General features: G+C 40.1%; 1 protein-coding gene across 1 annotated transcript in view; it reads right to left on the bottom strand.

The window, feature by feature from the left end:
* Nucleotides 1-19,031, bottom strand: part of KCNAB1 (potassium voltage-gated channel subfamily A regulatory beta subunit 1) — a 204,258-nt gene that overhangs the window by 52,525 nt on the left and 132,702 nt on the right. The window contains exons 3-7 of the mRNA XM_081086398.1: nt 17,131-17,168; nt 13,234-13,313; nt 10,623-10,667; nt 6,605-6,649; nt 4,757-4,800 (exon numbers count right to left, since the gene is read on the bottom strand). Coding sequence (XP_080942524.1) covers nt 4,757-4,800; nt 6,605-6,649; nt 10,623-10,667; nt 13,234-13,313; nt 17,131-17,168 — 252 coding nt within the window. The remainder of the gene's footprint in view (nt 1-4,756; nt 4,801-6,604; nt 6,650-10,622; nt 10,668-13,233; nt 13,314-17,130; nt 17,169-19,031) is intronic.

The raw sequence follows: 19,031 nt of genomic DNA, 5'->3' as shown, positions 1-19,031 counted from the left end.
TGCAGGTCTAACTGTAGAAACAAGGAGATGGGTAGTTCGAAGATTCTGCAAGGGTTCTATTCATATATGCCGCGTCGTCATTTATACCTACCGCACATTTGATTTCCTACCTACTAGTAGCTTGAAAAAAAAGTTGCCGTCAGTAATGTACAGTGTCCCTATGTAATTTTCCAAGCTCTTCTCGGCAGACCTCTCAATTGTGATTTAGGACACACTTGCTTTTTTTGTTTAAATAAAGACTGCACTGTATTAGAATAATCTAAGTGCCTGCCTCTCCCATTATGAAACCAGGTTATTCTGGTGGCTAATTTCTATTACTATGAACATGATACACTGAGAAGGAATCCTGGGGTGAATCCACTTGTTATGAAATTTATTTTTAAATTTAAAAAATAATAAATTTTATATATATATATATATATTATTGATTTTTTTTACAGAGAGGAAGGGAGAGGGATAGAGAGTTAGAAACATTGATGAGAGAGAAATATTGATTAGCTGCCTCCTGCACACTCCCTACTGGGGATGTGCCCGCAACCAAGGTACATGCCCTTGACCAGAATCGAACCTGGGACCCTTGAGTCCGCAGGCTGATGCTCAAGTTCAGATAGTAGGATTAACCATTTGCAATTCATTAAAAATGTTTAAGCAGAGCTTTCTCAGATTATTTTCTTTTCCTATTCCTAAAACGATGACAGTGGGTTTGTGTTTTGAATTACATAAGAAAACTGTTGTTTACCTGAAAGGCAGCTATAGACTTAGACACAGGTTTTGCTTATAAAACTACACAAACAATTTACTTATTCTCATACTTTGGCTTACCAAACCATCTCTATTCTTTCACGTTAGATACCAAGAAATTGGATCTGCCGAATTTTTAACACTGGCATACTAGTACATTTGAGCTTAATAAATGTTTGTAGAATGACTACTAGTAAATGAATAAATAGACTTTCAGAACCTGAGAGGACCTTGGGATTCTAAATGGATATAATAAAGCTGTTAATGAGACTTCTACCCCTTCCTTGTGACTCTAAGGAGAATGTTATTCCTAACTGGATCTAAGGCAAGGACTTTGGACTCATTGAAAAGGTCTTTCATATGAATTTTTTTCAAAACTACATTATTCACAAGTCAAGCTCATTTTACATGATATGAACTAACTCAGGTGGCCAAAGTTACCCAGCACACAAGTGGCCTGAACTCTACATAAGTCAGGCTTCTGTCTTATTCTTTAAGAGCAATTCTCAAATTTAATGTGTGTATAAATTTCCAATGTCGAATAGTTGAATAAGGTCACCTTACCACAGAACAAGTACCAATGAAACCTAAATTTTGTAAATCATTCAAACTTTATTTTGGGTCTAGAAATCTTATGTCCCTCCTTTTTTTCCCTCTGCAAAATTCACTCAATTCCATAATTTCAGTCCTTTTTGCACTCATGATTATTTTTGGTCTTTGGCTGAAACTATAAACTGTAAAATAACAGCAACAATAACAACATAATAATAATAGATCCCAATTCTTTTTCAATCTCGAAAGTTTGAAATTTTGTGTTAAAGTTTGATTCTGGGTCGATTGGAATTTCAGCTGAACAAGTTTATGCATCCTGAGAGATTAGTTCCTAAGAGAATTCCTGACTTTTTTAAAAGGAGAATTTAATATATTTCTATTAGGTTATATGAAGCTTCAAGAAAACAGATTTTTAGATTTTTCTTTTTTCTTTCTTTTTCATAATTGAGATTTTATTGTTCATTTTGAGGACCAGTACACAGACATTTCAATTTGTACACAATTCTTAACATATGTACCAAAATTATAAAGTCATCTGAGCTATTTTTTTCTAAACAGTTATTTTAGTGACTTTCGAGCTTAAAATTTGGAGACTAATTTTCCTTAATAGAATATCAAGTACCAATATCTTTAAATGTTGATACGTTGTTACATCAAAGTCCCACTAATTCACAATTTAATATCATATATACTACATTATCAAATTTTTAATCTTTCACAGCAAATTAACAAAATTACTAGGAAAACGACTACCACATCAATGATGCACAAAATTCTGTAAGGGAGAACCAAGATAAAGGGGTGGTTTTCTTTAGGGAACAATTCTGCCAAAAACATGTGAATAGAAGTAATTTAAGATGTTCAAGACATAGGAAATGCACGACTGACTCCAAACTACCATTGAGTACGCTTTGTAATATAGGATATAAAGCTGCCCCCATCTATGGAATGTTAAGCTGAAGAAAACGAATTTTAAAAAAGAGAATCCACTGAAACTGGTTTGGCTCAGTGGATAGAGCGTCGGCCTGTGGACTGAAGGGTCCCAGGTTCGATTCCGGTCAAGGGCATGTACCTAGGTTGCGGGCACATCCCCAGTAGTAGATGTGCAGGAGACTGCTGATCGATGTTTCTAACTCTCTATCTCTCTCCCTTCCTCTCTGTAAAAAATCAATAAAAAATATATTTAAAAAAAGAGAGAACCCTGAAATTATGAACAATTACAGGTAAATATTAAAGCAATGGAGATTTGGTAAAAATCCCAATAGCATGCTGTTCTTTTTTTCTTTAATATTGTATTTCTTTGTGGATTGCCAGTTGGAACCACTTTCTTAATCTCTTTTTTAATTAGTTAGAGAAAAAAGAAAAAGAAAAGAAGTCTATAGGCAGCACCCTCTGCTGTGTTTGTTCAGCTTGTTACTAGGAGCTGACAGGTTTACTTCTCATTGATAAACTTCATTAGAAGACACAAGGTAGGGCAAATGCTAGAGCAGGAATGATAACAGTTTTGAGAGACAGGTTAAATTAGACACCAAAGCCTGAAAGGCATTTTGTTTGGGTGAAGAGTTTGGAAGCTTACTCTAGGGCTGGAATGTGGTCATTTATATAGCAAATTTAGAATGTTCCTTACTTAGTAAAGGGTGTCCTTATCTATAGAATGGTGACGAGAAGTTGCACTATAAAGTATCATGCTGATGATGACAAATAATTTATTAAGTGCTTATTATGTGACAGACACTGCGCTCAGTGTGAATTACCTAATTTCAATCAATGTACAGTAACACCATAGGGTAGGAAGATTTATAGCCCATTTTACAGTCAAGGAAATGCAGGCTTAATGAGGTTAAATCATTTACACAAAGTCCCCCAGCTCACAAATGACAGAGATGGAACTCAAACCAAGTTCATCTGATTTCAAAGCCCAAAATGCCTACAAATATATTAAAAATTAGTAAGAATTACCAAACTCTAACAAAAACTTTGGAAACAACAACCAAATATAATTATTACTGTTAAAGTAATATAAATGGATTACTTCCATTGTTTTAATACATATGTTTGTGTTTATAAGTAGGTTGTATAGACAGAGAAGTCAATGTAACTACAAGGAAAAGTAAGGAAGGATATGCACCAGATAGTCAAACTGTGGAATGAAATGAGGTGAGCAAAGGAAGGACTTTATTTCTTTATCTACTTTTATTTTTAAAGTGGTGGGATTAGAATATACTTTATAGTTTAGGTGACTTTTGTATTTAATAAATAATATTAGTTTTAAAAGCAACAAAAATCATCTGTCTAAATGATTAATTATGAATCTAAAGTTATAAAATCTTGGACTCTTCTGAAATAGTTCATGAACTAGTATAAAGATGTTGAAAATATATGGCAGCCCCTTTTAACATTTTTTTCTTTATTGCAAAAGGTATAGGTGTAAAATTTTGTAATATATAGACAATGAAGAAATAAGTAAAAATTCCACCAATTCTCATAATCCTCACAGTGAATTAGAGTAGTTGTACTCTACTGTATGATGGTTCTTGCAACTATTTTAGTTCCTGTTTATTTCTGAGCTGTAGCAAGTTTTAAGTACCATCGCAAAAGCAATGGTACCATAAATCAATCACCCAGTGGCAATTTTCTACAAATTGTTTTCTATGCATATATACTTTTTTTAAAGTATAGGAATCTTAACATATGTCTACACAAAAACTTGTACACAAATGTTTATAGCAACATTATTTATGTAACAATTAAAAAGTGGAAACAATCCAAATGTCCATCAACTGATGAATGAATAAAAAAATGTGGAATAGTCACACAATGAAATTTTATTTGGCAATAAAAAGGAATGAAGTACTGACACATGCTACAACATGGATGAACATTATGCTAAGTGAAAGCAGCCAGTCACAAAATATCACATATTATACTATCTCATTTATAGGAAATGTCCAGAATTGGTAAATCTATAGACAAAAGTAGTTTAGCGGTTGCCTGGGGATGTGGGAGAGAAGGTAAGGAAGGGTTGGGAAGTGACTACTGGTGGGTATAAGGTTTCTTTTTGGGGAAATGAAAAATGTTTTAAAATCAAATTATGGCGGTGATTGTGCAACTCTAATCATACGCAGAACCAATGAATTGTATACTTTAAATGGATAAACTTTTATGGTATATCTATTATATCTCAATAAAACTTTTTTGAAAAGCCTTATGCAAGTGTTTTATTAATGTTAGCATAGCTGTACATGACAACAGTTCTAGAAATTTTGGACTTTATCTGAGTTTCCCTTCTGCCCTCTCTATCACTACACTCCCAACACACAACACCAGGAAGAAACTTGGTTGATTGTGATTCTTTTTATGGAGATTATTTTTCCCCTCCCAATATGTTTTGAATGTATTTGGCTGATACCTTTCTTGAATCAGCAGCCCACAGATAAAAGTAAAATGAAGCAGCAGAACCTACCTTCGATGATATGTTTTCTTGACAGCCCTCTTTCCGTTTCAGCTCTAACAAGAAAAAGAAGCAAATGACTCTGAGTGGGGTGTGCTTTCTCTTATCGCTGTTTCAAAAGTACAGAAGAATGGTTGTTCTGGATGGAATTGCTAATTTTATACCCTGTTCTTGGCAAATTCTGCACCACTGCAGGCTGAGGAGGAAGGCAGGTGGGCAGCATACTGAGCCCCTTTTCTTCGGAGACCCCAGGAGATGAATTAACATGACTGTCACCCCCACAGTAATGACAACTCGGCCACCCACACCCTGTCCATATATAACTTGACACATGGCTCAACCTCCCCACCTTGTTCTTACCAGACCCAAGCAAATGAAATAAAAGGCTTGCTCCAAGTGTGTGAGCTTACTATAAGCTTGCCAGGCTGCTGATGGCATTAGCTTTTCTGAGAAAGGAAGCAAACTGGAAAGTGCCTTTTGACTTTCAAAAGAAATGAACAATTATTGTCTTTTTATAAAATGTGACCAAGCAACTTTTCCGTAAATTAGTATCTTACAAAGACTAACATTCAACAAGGACTTTTGCCATTTCAGACCATTCTCAAACTCTGGCCAATTGGAAAGGAATGTGATGCTTGGGTTTTAAAGCATTGCTGAAATGTTTCTTCAACATCAATACCTTTGTCAACCTTAGTAGTTTACCATTCGCCTTTGGTGACTTTGCACCTTTTATAAGTATATTAGATAATATTATATATAGTTCTCTATGACATACTGGTTCTTGCAGATTGTCTTACTTTCTGATTATTTCTAAACCATATGCAAAGTTTTGAGTACCACTGCAAAAGCACCAAGCAATGGCACCATGAATCAGAGTATAGACAATTTAAATCTGTATTTCTCATAGGCACCATGTTGCCTTGTTTTTATATAGACTACAATGGTAGTAAAGATCTAAATTCCATTTTTTTTCATATTCATCACAAGCAGGTTCAAAAACAGCAATAAAATATGAGTGTGTGTGTGTGTGTGGGGGGGGTGGTACACATACATTTTGGTTAGAAGATTTCTAAAAATCTGGTCTCTGCCTCCAATTTTGTTTTTAACTATTTCCTATCAATTATAGGGTGGTAAATAAGGTTATGTTTGTCTGTATTTATGTTTTGTTAAAAGATCCTTGAGATTTCCATGCAAAAGCTTATGGAATAGCTTGCTGTATTCTTACATGTTTGTCTTAAAGGCCAGGACTTCTAAGTCCTGCTGGATAATGTAAGTACCAGTTCAAACACCAGTAGGCCCATCAGAAGCCATTCATCCTGTGACATTTGTTCTGCACCCCATACCAGAGAGAGGTCTTCTCTTTCATGTGGCCTGGCAGCGAGTGATCTAGGAAGCTCTGCGTTATTCTCCAGTGAGATGCCCCCTTTATCAGCACTTTCAGAGCCCTCTGCGGAAATGCTCAGAGACTTACAGTGGGACCAGACAAGATATTTTTATATCTGTATTCCGGAGAAGTCTCTGAGTGTTGGCAGAGTTGAATAGCTTTTCTTTGATGATGCTATGTGCTCATTTCCTTTTCCCAAAATTTGGACTCTATTTTGGTCCTAAGTATGAGGTTGAGATTTGAAAAATCTCTGTGAATCACTTAGTAACAAGTGACCTCATGCTACTAAATTTCTTTGGAAGCATCTTGTTAAAATTGAATCCTAGGCTAATTGCTATTTCCTTCAAGTGAGAAATAATCACCTTTCACTCTAAACCAATTGATTTTGGCATATTTGATGTGAAATAGCGGCCTAAAAAGATAAAACTACTAGTTGTTTCCTACCAAGTAGGGAAAATAAAAGTTATTTAACTTACTTTCCACCCCAGTAGAGTTTGGTTGTTATGACCAGGCTGGACCTCCTGTATGTTAAACAGAAAAACACACACAGAGAAATATTAAATAAATTATTTGTAATCATACTGTCATATTATTATTATAACACCCAAAGAATTTATTGTACCACACATTTTTAAAAAATTGGCAAAGAGATAAATTTGTTAATTCACATCACTAAAATGTGAGAACAAAGAAGCTAGTGAGTGGGGACTTGAAGTCAGATCCGAGAAGAAGAGGTTGAATAGAAGTGATCTTTACCTGGAGGGGCTGGAGGAGGTTGAGGGTTGTGACAGCAAATAGGTGAATGGGTGGTGGCAAAGCGAAGGGAAGGGTGGCATGGAGGGTCAGAAATAGTAAATGAGAAGGGTAAGTGATAGGACTAACTGATGGATTGCCGTAGGATCTCAAACAAACAGCCACCCACTAACACTTACTTAGTATCTGACATAACCCTGATTGAGTGTGAACTTTCCTGGGGGTAAGTCCACCGCCAAGGACCATGGACCTAATGGCTCTGAGTTACTACTCTTTCTAATCATCACATTCACAGGCAGGATTTGACTACATGGAAATATGAATAATGAAATAAATTGTAATGTCAATAAGTAGGAATTAAATTTCTACGAGTGTCATTTTAATGGAAATGTTATTTTAGGAAAACAGTTAAAAAATCCTTAACTCAAAGTTTTACCACCTTATTCTTAAGGGAATACAATGTGGAGATCTTGTTAGCAAATGTATTACTTTTTCAAAATCACACTCAAAGGGAGGAAATGCCATTATGATCATGGAAAAGGAAATATGTCTTGAGAACTATAGTCATGTAATTTAAAATTCGGAGGTGGATCTCAGTGTAATTTAATTTCTCCAGGTATGCAATTCAATTGAACTCACCTAGAAAAAAAATCATTTGTGATTCAAAGGTTAAGATCAAACTTTGGGAATAGTTGAAATAAGACATTTATAATTTCATCAGCTGCAGCAGCAATGCCTTAGGACCGTCAGGTATAAAAGCCTAACCTGATGAATGATAACCAATGAGAGACGATGGTGACAAGTCTGACAACTTGGCTGCAACAAGAAAAATTCGTAGAAAATGTCAACAACCGCATCCCACTGAAGTTAATTTCCTGAAAACCAATGTGAATCACTGTAATGGAAGGTCTACAGATATAAGCATCTGAAGATTACACACTCCAGAAGAGCTGGTGCACTTTTCAGGTTGATCCATCAGCCTCATGATACCTCATGATAGTGTAGTAGTGATCTGCTGGGGGAGCCAGGTCTCCTTTAGCAAACATTTGCAGGGCTTCAACAAAAGGCTGGATGGAATAGTATAAAAAATGAATGCAGCCCTCTTGATTATTCAGAGCATGTGGACCTGCAAAAGCTGCACATTCTACTCAAATACTACCCCCATAGACTCACTTATTCTTCCAAAATTAGGCTTTCTGTAAAATGTTTGGCCTACGTGGGTGTGCACACTAATGTTAATGTTCAAACAGCATGAGCAGACAGCAACCCGGCAAATTTTCACTGACCTCATGGAGGCATTTAGAGTGGGTGGAGAATGATAACATGAATGTTTTACTTTGAGATAGCACAGGCTTCAGAAGACTTTTGCTCACCTTATGTCACTTTATCAGCATGACACTTTAGGGGCAGATATGACATCCATTTTAGAGGTAGAGAAGTTGAGACTCAAAGAAGTGAGGTAACCTGTCCTGGACAGCACAGTTAGCAAGTGGTGGCACTGGGAGCAGAAGCCAAGTACGCTCTAGTTGAAATTGCTTGTGTGCTTTGGTGATACAGTTTATCTTTTCACCAGTTTTCTGGGGGTCGTGGTGAATGGATATCAATATTCTGTGGCCTGGTGATAGCTTAAGCTTTTATCTGCAAGACTGAAAGGCAGTGTGTGAAAGATGCATGTTAATCTACTTCCTGTAGGTATATAATAGGTTCCGAAAACTATGGAGCTTGATGGGTAAATGTCCTCTGGGTGTCCAGGGGGAAAGAGCCATGGTACTGACTCCTCCCCTCCTTCCTCAGGTGGACTCTGTCGGCCTACCCCCGCTGCAGATCTCACTGGACTGCTAGTGGACTCATCCCCAAGGTCTCTGTCACAGGTTGAATTGCATCCCTCAAAAAATATATGTTATGAAAGTCCTAACCCCCAGTGTCTCATAATGTCAGCTGATTTGAAAACATGTAGTTAGTTAAATTAAGTTGAGGTCACACTGGAGAATGGTAAGCCCTTAATCCAGTACGACTGGTGTCCTCATAAGAAGACACACAGACACACATGAAGGGAGAATGCCAGGTGGTGATAGAGGCAGATGTTGAAGAGCTGTATGTGCACCAAGAGACACCAACATTTGCCAGCAAGACCATCAGAAGCTGGGAAGAGGCAAAGAATGATTTTACCCAGAGCTTCAGCGGGAACATGGCTCTGCCCAAACCTTGACTTTAGATTTCTGGCCTTCAGAAATGTGAGAGAATACATTTCTGCTGGTTTAAGCCATCCAGGTTGTGGCACTTTGTTATGGAAGCTCTAGGAAATGGATACAGTCCCTGTCTGGGTAGTGGTGTATGGACCAGCACTCTGAGTGGGCAAGTAACTCAGGCAAGATGGAGGACTGGATGGGAACATGAATATGTTTCCATATTTAAGGTTGAATATGGTTCTTTCTTAACAGACTTACAATCTCTGGAGTTGGGGAGGAAAAGAAGTGAGAGGGAGAAAGTAGGTCACCAAACTTTATTTATTGACAACTCCATAAATTTCTGGTTTTCTATTTCACAAGTCCCTCTATCCCTAACAAACATTCCTCTAAGAGTGAGGAGCAAGCAGCCCTAAGAATACATGGAGCTTCCCCTCCAGAGGGGGTTTAAATGCTTTGTGGAAAGGCATAATGAAATCAATCTTGAGGTATACTCTGTGAGAATGTCCCTATTTCCTAGACCAGTGGTCGGCAAACTCATTAGTCAACAGAGCCAAATATCAACAGCACAACGATTGAAATTTCTTTTGAGAGCCAAATTTTTTAAACTTAAACTATATAGGTAGGTACAATGTTATTAACTTAATTAGGGTACTCCTAAGGCTTAGGAAGAGCCACACTCAAGGGGCCAAAGAGCCGCATGTGGCTCGTGAGCCACAGTTTGCTGGCCACTGTCCTAGACTAAATTTTATACAATCTGTGTACACGCATGGGTGCAGCATTCTTTGTACTATCTCACTGATACTATAGAATTGTTATTCATTTGGCCATCAGCAGAGATTATACCAGAGCAGAAGAGAAATCCAAACTTGTCCAATGGTCTTTGTTGGGCTTTGCCTGATTCTGTACTCATGCTGGGGAGAAGGGGGTATCGGGACTGACACGCATAGTGAAATGTAGGGGGGTTGTTCCCCTGCTCCCAGATGTTATGGCATTCGTTGTTACCACTGGCTTTGGCTACAGAAGGTGATGGAATGGGATGTGACCCCCCCCCCCCCTGAGACAATAGGGCTCCCCAGACACAGGAGAGACACTGGCAGGTAAGAAAGCTTTGGGGTATTTATCCCAAGGACTTCTTATTTCATCATCTCTTTGCATTCAGAGTTGTTAATAAAATGAACAATGAACATAAATACATATGTATATACAAACAGCTTCCTGTCAGCTGGCTTCCTTCACCAAATTACCCTAAATAGAAGTCAGAAGCCATGAAAATGTCCCTTTCTTTTATTGACAAATACCTCCTAAACATCCCCTCCTTCTTGGCTTAACCCCATGGTAATTCTTTGTGATTAATGACTAGTCAATAAGTTTTGAAGCACAAGTAATGAACTTGCTGGTATTTATTTTCAAAACTCTGTAAATCAACTAAGAGTTGACTTCTTTTGGGATAACCTTTTGGTCAGTTGCCATCCAATTTTATTTTCCCTTCTCTGGTTATAAAATCATGTCAGTCTTTTTAAAGGCAAGTAAATTATGGTGGTGAATACATTACCTCCAGCCTTTCTTCTTGATGATGCTCCCCAGAATCACTTCAGCCCTAGAGGGGAACACAGACAGTGTCTTAGGGTACAGTGGCCTGGAAATGCAAGAGTCAGTGCAAAACACCAGAGCCATTCCTTGTTTGAACTTTCAGGGCTTCCACGTCCCGAAAATAGAAGCTGCTCTCGGCTGGTGGCACAGTTTCCTCTGTTTCTGCTTGTGCCTGCAGAATCCCGCTCCAGAGCATCGCAGAGGCACCTGCCAAATTCTTTCACGCTGGCAGGAGACCACCTGTGGTCCTGACACTAAGAAACAGTGCAGTCATTTGGCAGTTTGGTGTTTTTAAACCACTGATCTCATCTCTAAATGTCCTACTTGGCTGTGTCCCAAAGGGGAGTCAAGGTTTTGCTTCTATTTGCTATGGCTTCCAATTATGACCCGGGAGGACAATGAGAGCTCACGCTGTTTAGACAGACAATATTGACTCCCAGGAGATCTTGTAGGATACAAGTGGGTTTAGAAGACCCAGATGTAAGGGCTGCAGATGCAGGGGCCCACATAGAGAATGTCCTGGGTTCCAGTAACAAGCATTGTCATAGACACAGGACATAAGGAGGTGTAGAGAAGTGTTCTCCCTGCACCTAAGGCTGGGTCATAGAGAGGTATATTGAGGACATACCCACTGTCCTATCCCCATCTTTCTAGCCCAGCTGGGACCCAAGCTTGAGGAGAATACAACTATCTTCTAGGCTCCTCCCAGTAAGACCAGTTCTGCTCTGTGAGGCTTTGTCAGTGGGGACATCAATGGAATTAGCACTTTGTCCACTAGGGTCCTATAGATGGGAGTCATTACTAATCACTGTGTGTCTTGACTGAAAGTTCCGTCTCTGTTGGAGTGTACTTGGGAACCTGGCAATAGCCATGCAGCAGTTAGCTATGGAGCGCACCCCCAATAGACGTGTGCTGAATGTTGCACAGTGTTCTTTTCTTGCTCCCCTTCTGTCTCTCGGATGGTTGCCTTTGCAATCTTGCTTTTCATAGTGGGAACCTATCTCAGTTACACACTGACAAATCAAACACTAATGAACCAGAACTGATTCTTCTTCACAGTAGGAATACAGACAGAACTCTTTACACACTTGTTGACCACTCTTCCCCTTTTTCAACCTTAGCCCCATTTGGTATTGAGCAGGATTCAACAAAAGAAGAAAACACGGAGAAAGGGTATGATGTTGAAAGGAGCAAGGCCTTATCAATTTCATTTGCTCTCCTTGGACTCAACAGAAAACATCAGGAATGGGGGCTCTGAACCTCCTAGATGACCCTTAAACTTTTACACCTGCCCTTGAAAAGGAGGAAACCCATGCAAGGAAAATACACTTGGACCAGGCAACGATGAACCTGATTCAGCAAGTCCAGCATTTTGATTGTAATTCTCACCCGGAGTGGGGTGGAAATTAGGCCTGCAGGTGACCATGCACCGCAATCCTGTTAGAAAATTGCAGAGCTGCTCAAGCAGCTGTCCAGCTACTTAGTGCCTTTCAGCTCTTGGAGCTGCATCCATGTTCACAACAGGAGGCCAAGGTGTTCCCGTTCTGTTCTAAAATGTGCTTGTTGTTCTGGAACCCGGAGGACATGGACCTTGGGGCTCACATGAGAGCATATTACCCAGGTGCTCTGACTTAGCAGTGAGCCCTGTCCTAGAGCCCAACCCTGCTCTGGGGTTCATGGGAAGGTTGTAGCTAGATGGGACTTCTCCAGCAAAAGAAGCGAGGCCTCTTTGCAGCCCCCTCTGTCCTCAGAGTTGGGTCTGAAATACCCTCTTATAAAAGACTAGAGGCCCGGTGCATGAATTCGTGCATGGGTGGGGTCCCTTGGCCTGGCTGGCAATCCGGCCGATCCAGTGGGGAGGGACCGTGGGAGGTTGGCTGGCCTAGGGGAGGGTCCTCAGGAGGTTGGCCAGCCCAGGCCATGGGAGGTTGGTTGTGGGAGCGCACTGACCACCAGGGGGAAGCTCCTGCATTGAGTGTCTGCCCCCTGGTGGTCAGTGTGCATCATAGTGACTGGTCGATTGGCCCTAATGATCACATAGGCTTTTATATGTATAGATATTGGATTTCTTGGTATCTTTAAGGATCTTCCTTTAATCTCTGATCTACCTGTAATGCTACGTGGAGGAATAAGCCTGCAAACAGGAGAATCAGTTCCAGCTTCCCTCCAAAGAGGACGGCCCAGTTTCCTTCGAGGGTCGAGAAACTATGAAATGTGGTTATGAAGTAACAACCACATTGGAATCTGCTCCTTTATTTGCTCACTCATATTTTGAACTAATATTTATTGATCTCCACTGCCACCACTCTGGGCCCAGCCACCTCTGCCCCTCATGTAGACCAAAGCAATTGCTTCCAGCCCATTTTTCATACAGCGGCCAGAGGTGGGAAGGTTTGGCTGGGCAGAGGGGGCCGGAGACGCCCTGGTGATGGTGGTGGAGGGAGGGGGAAAAGTGGTGCCATAACAGGTGTGGCAAGGACAGATCCTTCTCACCCGCATGTCAACAATGGTTAGGACAGAGTCTCATGGTTCTAGAAATGCCACTTGAGGGACACAAACAGGCACCGACTTACTTTCCAGCAGCGTAGACCTCGGCAGTATCAAAGAGATTAACTCCGCTTTCGTAGGCGATCGTCATCAGCCGTTCAGCAACCTGCAAGAGGATGCAGTCAGTCAGAAAAGCCAAATGCTTTTCAAACCTGGGAAGCAATTTTGAATCCCTTAATGGTCTTTAAGAACATGGAAATTTCCCTAACCACTGCTTGTTTTTCTCAGTTGTAGTAAAGAAAGAGAACCTGAACTTCAGCTAGCCTATCGAGGGTGGATGCATCTTCCCCTGAGATATAGCCGGGCACTGAGAAACTTCCCTCAGCGCTGGGCTCCAGCAGCCCTAGGGAGCTCAGTGAGGTGGATAGATCGTTGCTCACTCTGCTTGGAAGGCCTGGTTTGACATTCCTTTTGGCACCGTAATCTCTCTGACACAGAGGGTCATTTGTTTTGCAGCTGACTCCATCTCTTCTCCTTTCTCTAAGCCAATGGACTGTGGCACCTGGGTGACTTGTGGCTTAAAAGTTTGGACCTGTTTTCCTGAAGGCTTAGCAGACTGTTGTGATGAATGAAAGGTTAGACTGAACTGTGACTGTTTTAACTCAGCAAAACCCCAGGCGCCATCAGAGTGGCCAGCCAGCCGAATCCACGGGACAAGCAGAGGAGGGAGTGGGGCCTGGGGACCCAGCTCCTCACTGTCAGCCTGAAAACACATCTCCAGGCTCTGGTCCTCTCCTCTGTGCTGCTGATGCAAGTGGCAAGTGTGACAAGAGAGTGGGGGCAGCTATAAATGACAGCTTGAGGGACAGCCATTGAGGAATAGCGATAAAGAGAGGTGGAGAGGGGCCATTTTTTCATTTAGACTTATTAGCCAATTGGGAAGTTACACACCTCACAAATAATTAAAATTGATTTTTCCATTTATGCTTTTGATTGTGGGCTGAAGTGCTTCATCAGCATTTCCAAGATAAAGTACTTTCCTGTTTTTAAAATTGGCCAACCAAAAAAATTCTTAGGCTAGCACAACAGAGTCCCTGCAAGTCCGTTAGGAAAAAAGCAGCAAAAGTACTCCTACTGCTTTTAATTTACCCCAATTAGAGATTAAAAGTTAAGACAAGCATAGTTTTTCCCATCATGACTGTTCTGTGTTTAAGAAATTACTGTGCTCGCATTATATTAACCTTGTGCCATGTCACATGACATGCTGATGGATTGTTATTAGAAAACATACATAATGAATCTTATATAGAGAAAAATTTTGAGACAAGATGGAGACTCCTAGATGGAGAGTTCGACTAAATGATTGCTGAGATGTTTCCCAACCACGGCGTTTGGAGACCTCAACGCGAAGCAATGAAATCACTGAACTAAGTCAGAAGACCAAATTCTAGTCCTGAGTTGAGTTTATTGGTACCTGCAATTGAAAGAATCCCAACTACTTTACTGATGAGAAAATGTAAGTAAAACTCTGAAAATTAAGTGCTATAAGATGATAATACACTCTTACCATTATTTAAAAATACTATACATATGAATAACATCTATTTTGGTTTTATAATGAAGCCAAATCATCTTTGGGAGGCACCTCACAGGGTTATTTAGTTTCATGTTTGAAAAATTTTGATGAGATCCCTGTCCAGTGGCTACTTAATAATTGAACTATCCTAGTAACAGGGACATCATCCCTTCCAGAGGCAACACTGATGATTGCATCACCCAGCACATAATGGTGTGGTCATCCCAGGATCCCATGTTTGTATTTGCTTTGTGCTGAGCTCATCCGAAGCCAGAGAGAAAGTGGGACAATCTAGGGAGGTGAATTTATTGCTATTGGCTTACATTTTTGCCACGTGGAAATATTTGAGCTCCAGCAATTCAGCCACTGGTGTGACCAGTCTACCTGTGCCTCCCTTCCTTCTCCTTGCTGGCATTATCTCTGCAGGGACCTGGGGGAAAGCTGCAACTCTCTCTGGAAGGAGAGTAGATATTTGTCTGATCTACATCTGAAGTGAGAGCTGCTCCAGCCACTCATGACAACTTTATTGTGCAGTTTTTAGAATCATAATTTTGAAATGATTCATTTCGGAGACTGACCTAGGCAAGCTGGGCCTCCTCCACACACCCTACCTGATACCAGTCAGAAGGCCCTGTGATGGCCACCCAAATCCTCCTTCAGAATTGAAGGACTTATTCCCGTAGCTGCTTAGGAATCCTGGCCTTCAAGTTACCAGCCCGCTCTGGAAATTGCACTTGGCTAAAGAGAATCGCCCAGATCAAACTACTTCCCAGAGCAGCCTCTATCCCAGTGATGGCGAACCTATGACACGCGTGTCAGAGGTGACACGTGAACTCATTTTTTTGGTTGATTTTTCTTTGTTAAATGGCATTTAAATATATAAAATAAATATCAAAAATATAAGTCTCTGTTTTACTATGGTTGCAAATATCAAAAAATTTCTATATGTGACACGGCACCAGAGTTAAGTTAGGGTTTTTCAAAATGCTGACACGCCGAGCTCAAAAGGTTCACCATCACTGCTATCCAATGGTTGGTCATACGAAGGATGTAAATGCTCAGTCCTTTTGCCCCAACTTGGGACAATCCTCCATGGCCATCTCAGCTTTGGAGCTCCCAGTGGGGTCACTGAGGTCATTGCTGAGACTGCATCATGCCTCAGTTTCACTGTCTGCCCAATTCTGCTTCCTTCTCTGCCATGTGTTGATTCTGAGATGACTTCCTAATACTGTTCTGCATGCTAATCTCCATCTCAGAGTCCACTTCTCAAGGAATCTCCTATGTGACAAGCTTTCTGTGGTGACCTATGCCCAATACTGGGAACAGGCATTCAGACAGATAAGAATATGTGGATAAGACTCATCCCCCTGGATCTATAAACCAATGCTAGTGGCCTTGGGAGCTGGGTAAAGATCCCCAGGCCCCCCAAACTTCTATTTAGGAATGATAGTAAGAACTACCTTTACAAATGACTTGTTCTGAGACAGGTACTGGGCTCAGCACATTATAAGTAATTCTTAATCCCTTCACCTTTTTCACCCAGTTCTCTACACCCTCTCCCCTCTGGCAACCATCAAGCTATTCTCTGTATCTATGAGTCTCTTTCAATGTGTGTTTTTTTGTTGTTGTTGTTCTTTAGATTCCACATATGAGTGAAATCATTAGGTAATGAGCTTTCTCTAACTGAGTTACCATAATTTCCTCTAGGTCCACCCATGCTGTTATAATGGTAAGGTTTCATATGAAAGTATTCCTTAAATGCAATGATAAGCATATAACCATGATAAGCACTATTTTTGAATTGTAAACAAAAATTTAAAGGAATGTAATGAGTGTCTGCCATTTATTGAGTGTCTACTACTTACCAGTCAAAGGGCTATATAAATGTCTTACATGCATAACATGGTTAATTCTTTCTATAGATCTTGAAGGTCCACATTATTATCCCATTTTACATAGTATAATCTGAGACTCAGAGCAATTGGATTAACTTGTCCAAGCCGGGATGACCAACTGTCCTGGTTTGCCCTGGTCTGAGAAACCCGCTGCTAAAATAAGAAAGTCCATGCCAATTGGGACCACTTTGGTCACCCTAAATGGAGCTAAAACAAACAACAGCAATACAATCTTTCTATAAGGTGACTAATATTCATTCCAAACTGGCTCCTTCTCCCTATCTACTGAGCCTGCACATATAATGCACTGACAGTCTCAAGGATTAATAGTCTAAATGTGAAAAATACAAGAAGCAAGCTAAAACTGAAAATAATACTTGAGTCAATCTTAGCCACCTCCCATGATTAAAGCAGTCCTTGTAAAATGCCAGAAACTCCGGCAGAATACTCCTACCACATAGCTCTCTCTGCATTTTCTTTGAGCAGCATAATGGAAGACAAAAGTAACTTACCTCATCTGAAATTTGACCTCCAAATGTCACCCATGTTCCTAGAAAAGAATAAATATTTGTATATTACTTACAACATAATCATTTTTCTAATATTGTGTATAATGAGAGGAAACAATTTTTCTTACAAGACTACTTCAACAGGTTGTTTATGAAGGTATTTGGATGAGGGGCAACTGGGGGGTGAAGTCTAGCCCATCCTCCTCCTCTCACTAAGTCATCCAGCAGGAGTCTGCATCCCCCTGGAGGAGAGAATGCCCTTTCTTCATTCATAGGTACCATATTTGCTAAGGGCAGCCCATTCCTACACAATGCTTTCTCTTCTGACAGAGGACCATGAATGCTAATGTGCAAGAAGGCGATGTTACCATGCCTGCTCTGAGTACACACCCATTCTTACTCTCACTTAGCTAAGGAGCCACCCTTAGTTGAAAGTGAAGGTAAGATCTTGGGTTGTGGTTCTTTCCTTCATTGTCTCCAACAATCGAGTCTGTTTTGTATTCCCTCTTACCTCTCAAAAGGAACCCTCTCAAATGTCTTCCCAGTGCCCACTTCCAAGCCCCAGGAGGTGACACCACCTTGTACTTACTTGCAGACTTGTTTGCCTGGCTAAAACAATGTTGACCAGCTTGCTATTTTAATAAAATTTGAATAAGGTACCAACATTTAAATAATTAGGAGATTTTTCTTTAAAATGTTTGATTTCTAGTTTCTCTTAACAACAGAAGGCTGGGTGTCCCCATAGGCAGACATCCCTGAATTGAGGGGCAATGTCCTCTGTGGGAAGGCTAGGCCCTCCACAATCTATCAAAGTCCACATACCTTCCTTTGCATTTCCAACACTAAAATAAAATGCAGTTGTTATTTCCTGCCACATGTTTATTGCTCTTTTTTTAAATTGTAAAATTAAGAGAAAAACAAGCTTGTGCATTTCCCAAAAAACAGAGTGGAGGATTCATGAAAAAAAATAGGAGTGTAATTTTTTTTTGGTGCATGTGAAGAACATAAAAACACAGACTGTTTGCCCAGAAAAATTATAACTTAAGGCACCATAATAAAACCAGCCATGACTGGTATATAAAAAAGATGGGCGTTGAGAAACTTAATGAACTGGAGAAATGGCAGTGTTTGTTTTTGAATGAAAGCAAAATAAGTGATCGCTGTGAAATGCAGTTCTCTTAGGTGAAAACACAGCTATGGCATCAAAACCTTTTTACAGACAATACTGTTATAAAAGAGTCTCTTTTGAATGCAGCAGAAATCATGTGTCCAGAGAATAAACAAGCATTTGCAAATTTTAGTATAATCAGAATCATTGTACTCAGCATGTTAAAAATATGGTTGAAAACTTTCAGAATAAGTTAAATTATTGGTGGCATTTCCTATTGCAGCCAATGAGAACACAGATATAAATAATAACATGCTGTTCGCTGTGCTTATTTGTGATATTTTGAGAATTTTGGAAGGGTCAAAGAGCTTTTGAACAAGAAGCTCTGCAAAGCACAACATCAGGGAATGGTTTACTTTGTGACGAGAAAGGTCTCAGGCCAGTGGATGTAGGATGCTCTGTTTTGAGTTATATGTTGACTACAGATGGGGCTCTCTCACAAAGGATGGGGCCAACATTGAGCCTGTCAAGCACCAGATCCCCAGGAGGCAGCATTTTGTAGGGGCACTAAATATTGGAGTCCATAACTGTTCATTTTCTCATTCATCAGGAGTTTGCTTTGGGCTGAAAAGCTCAAATGAGACAGGCCACGAATTCAATAATTAATGCCATGAATTGGCCATTCTTTTGCATCTTGGAGCAAAATCAGGCCAGTGTCTGCTTGATGAATTTGCTGGTTTACTTATACTGAGATGACAGATTTTTTTTTTTAACTGTTCATGTCATCAAAGGGAGC

Source organism: Myotis nattereri (assembly GCF_964212035.1).
Source record: "Myotis nattereri genome assembly, chromosome: 3".
In the NCBI taxonomy this organism is placed as follows: Eukaryota; Metazoa; Chordata; class Mammalia; order Chiroptera; family Vespertilionidae; genus Myotis; species Myotis nattereri.
Note: the sequence above shows the minus strand (reverse complement) of the source record. Positions and strands in the feature narration are given on the sequence as shown.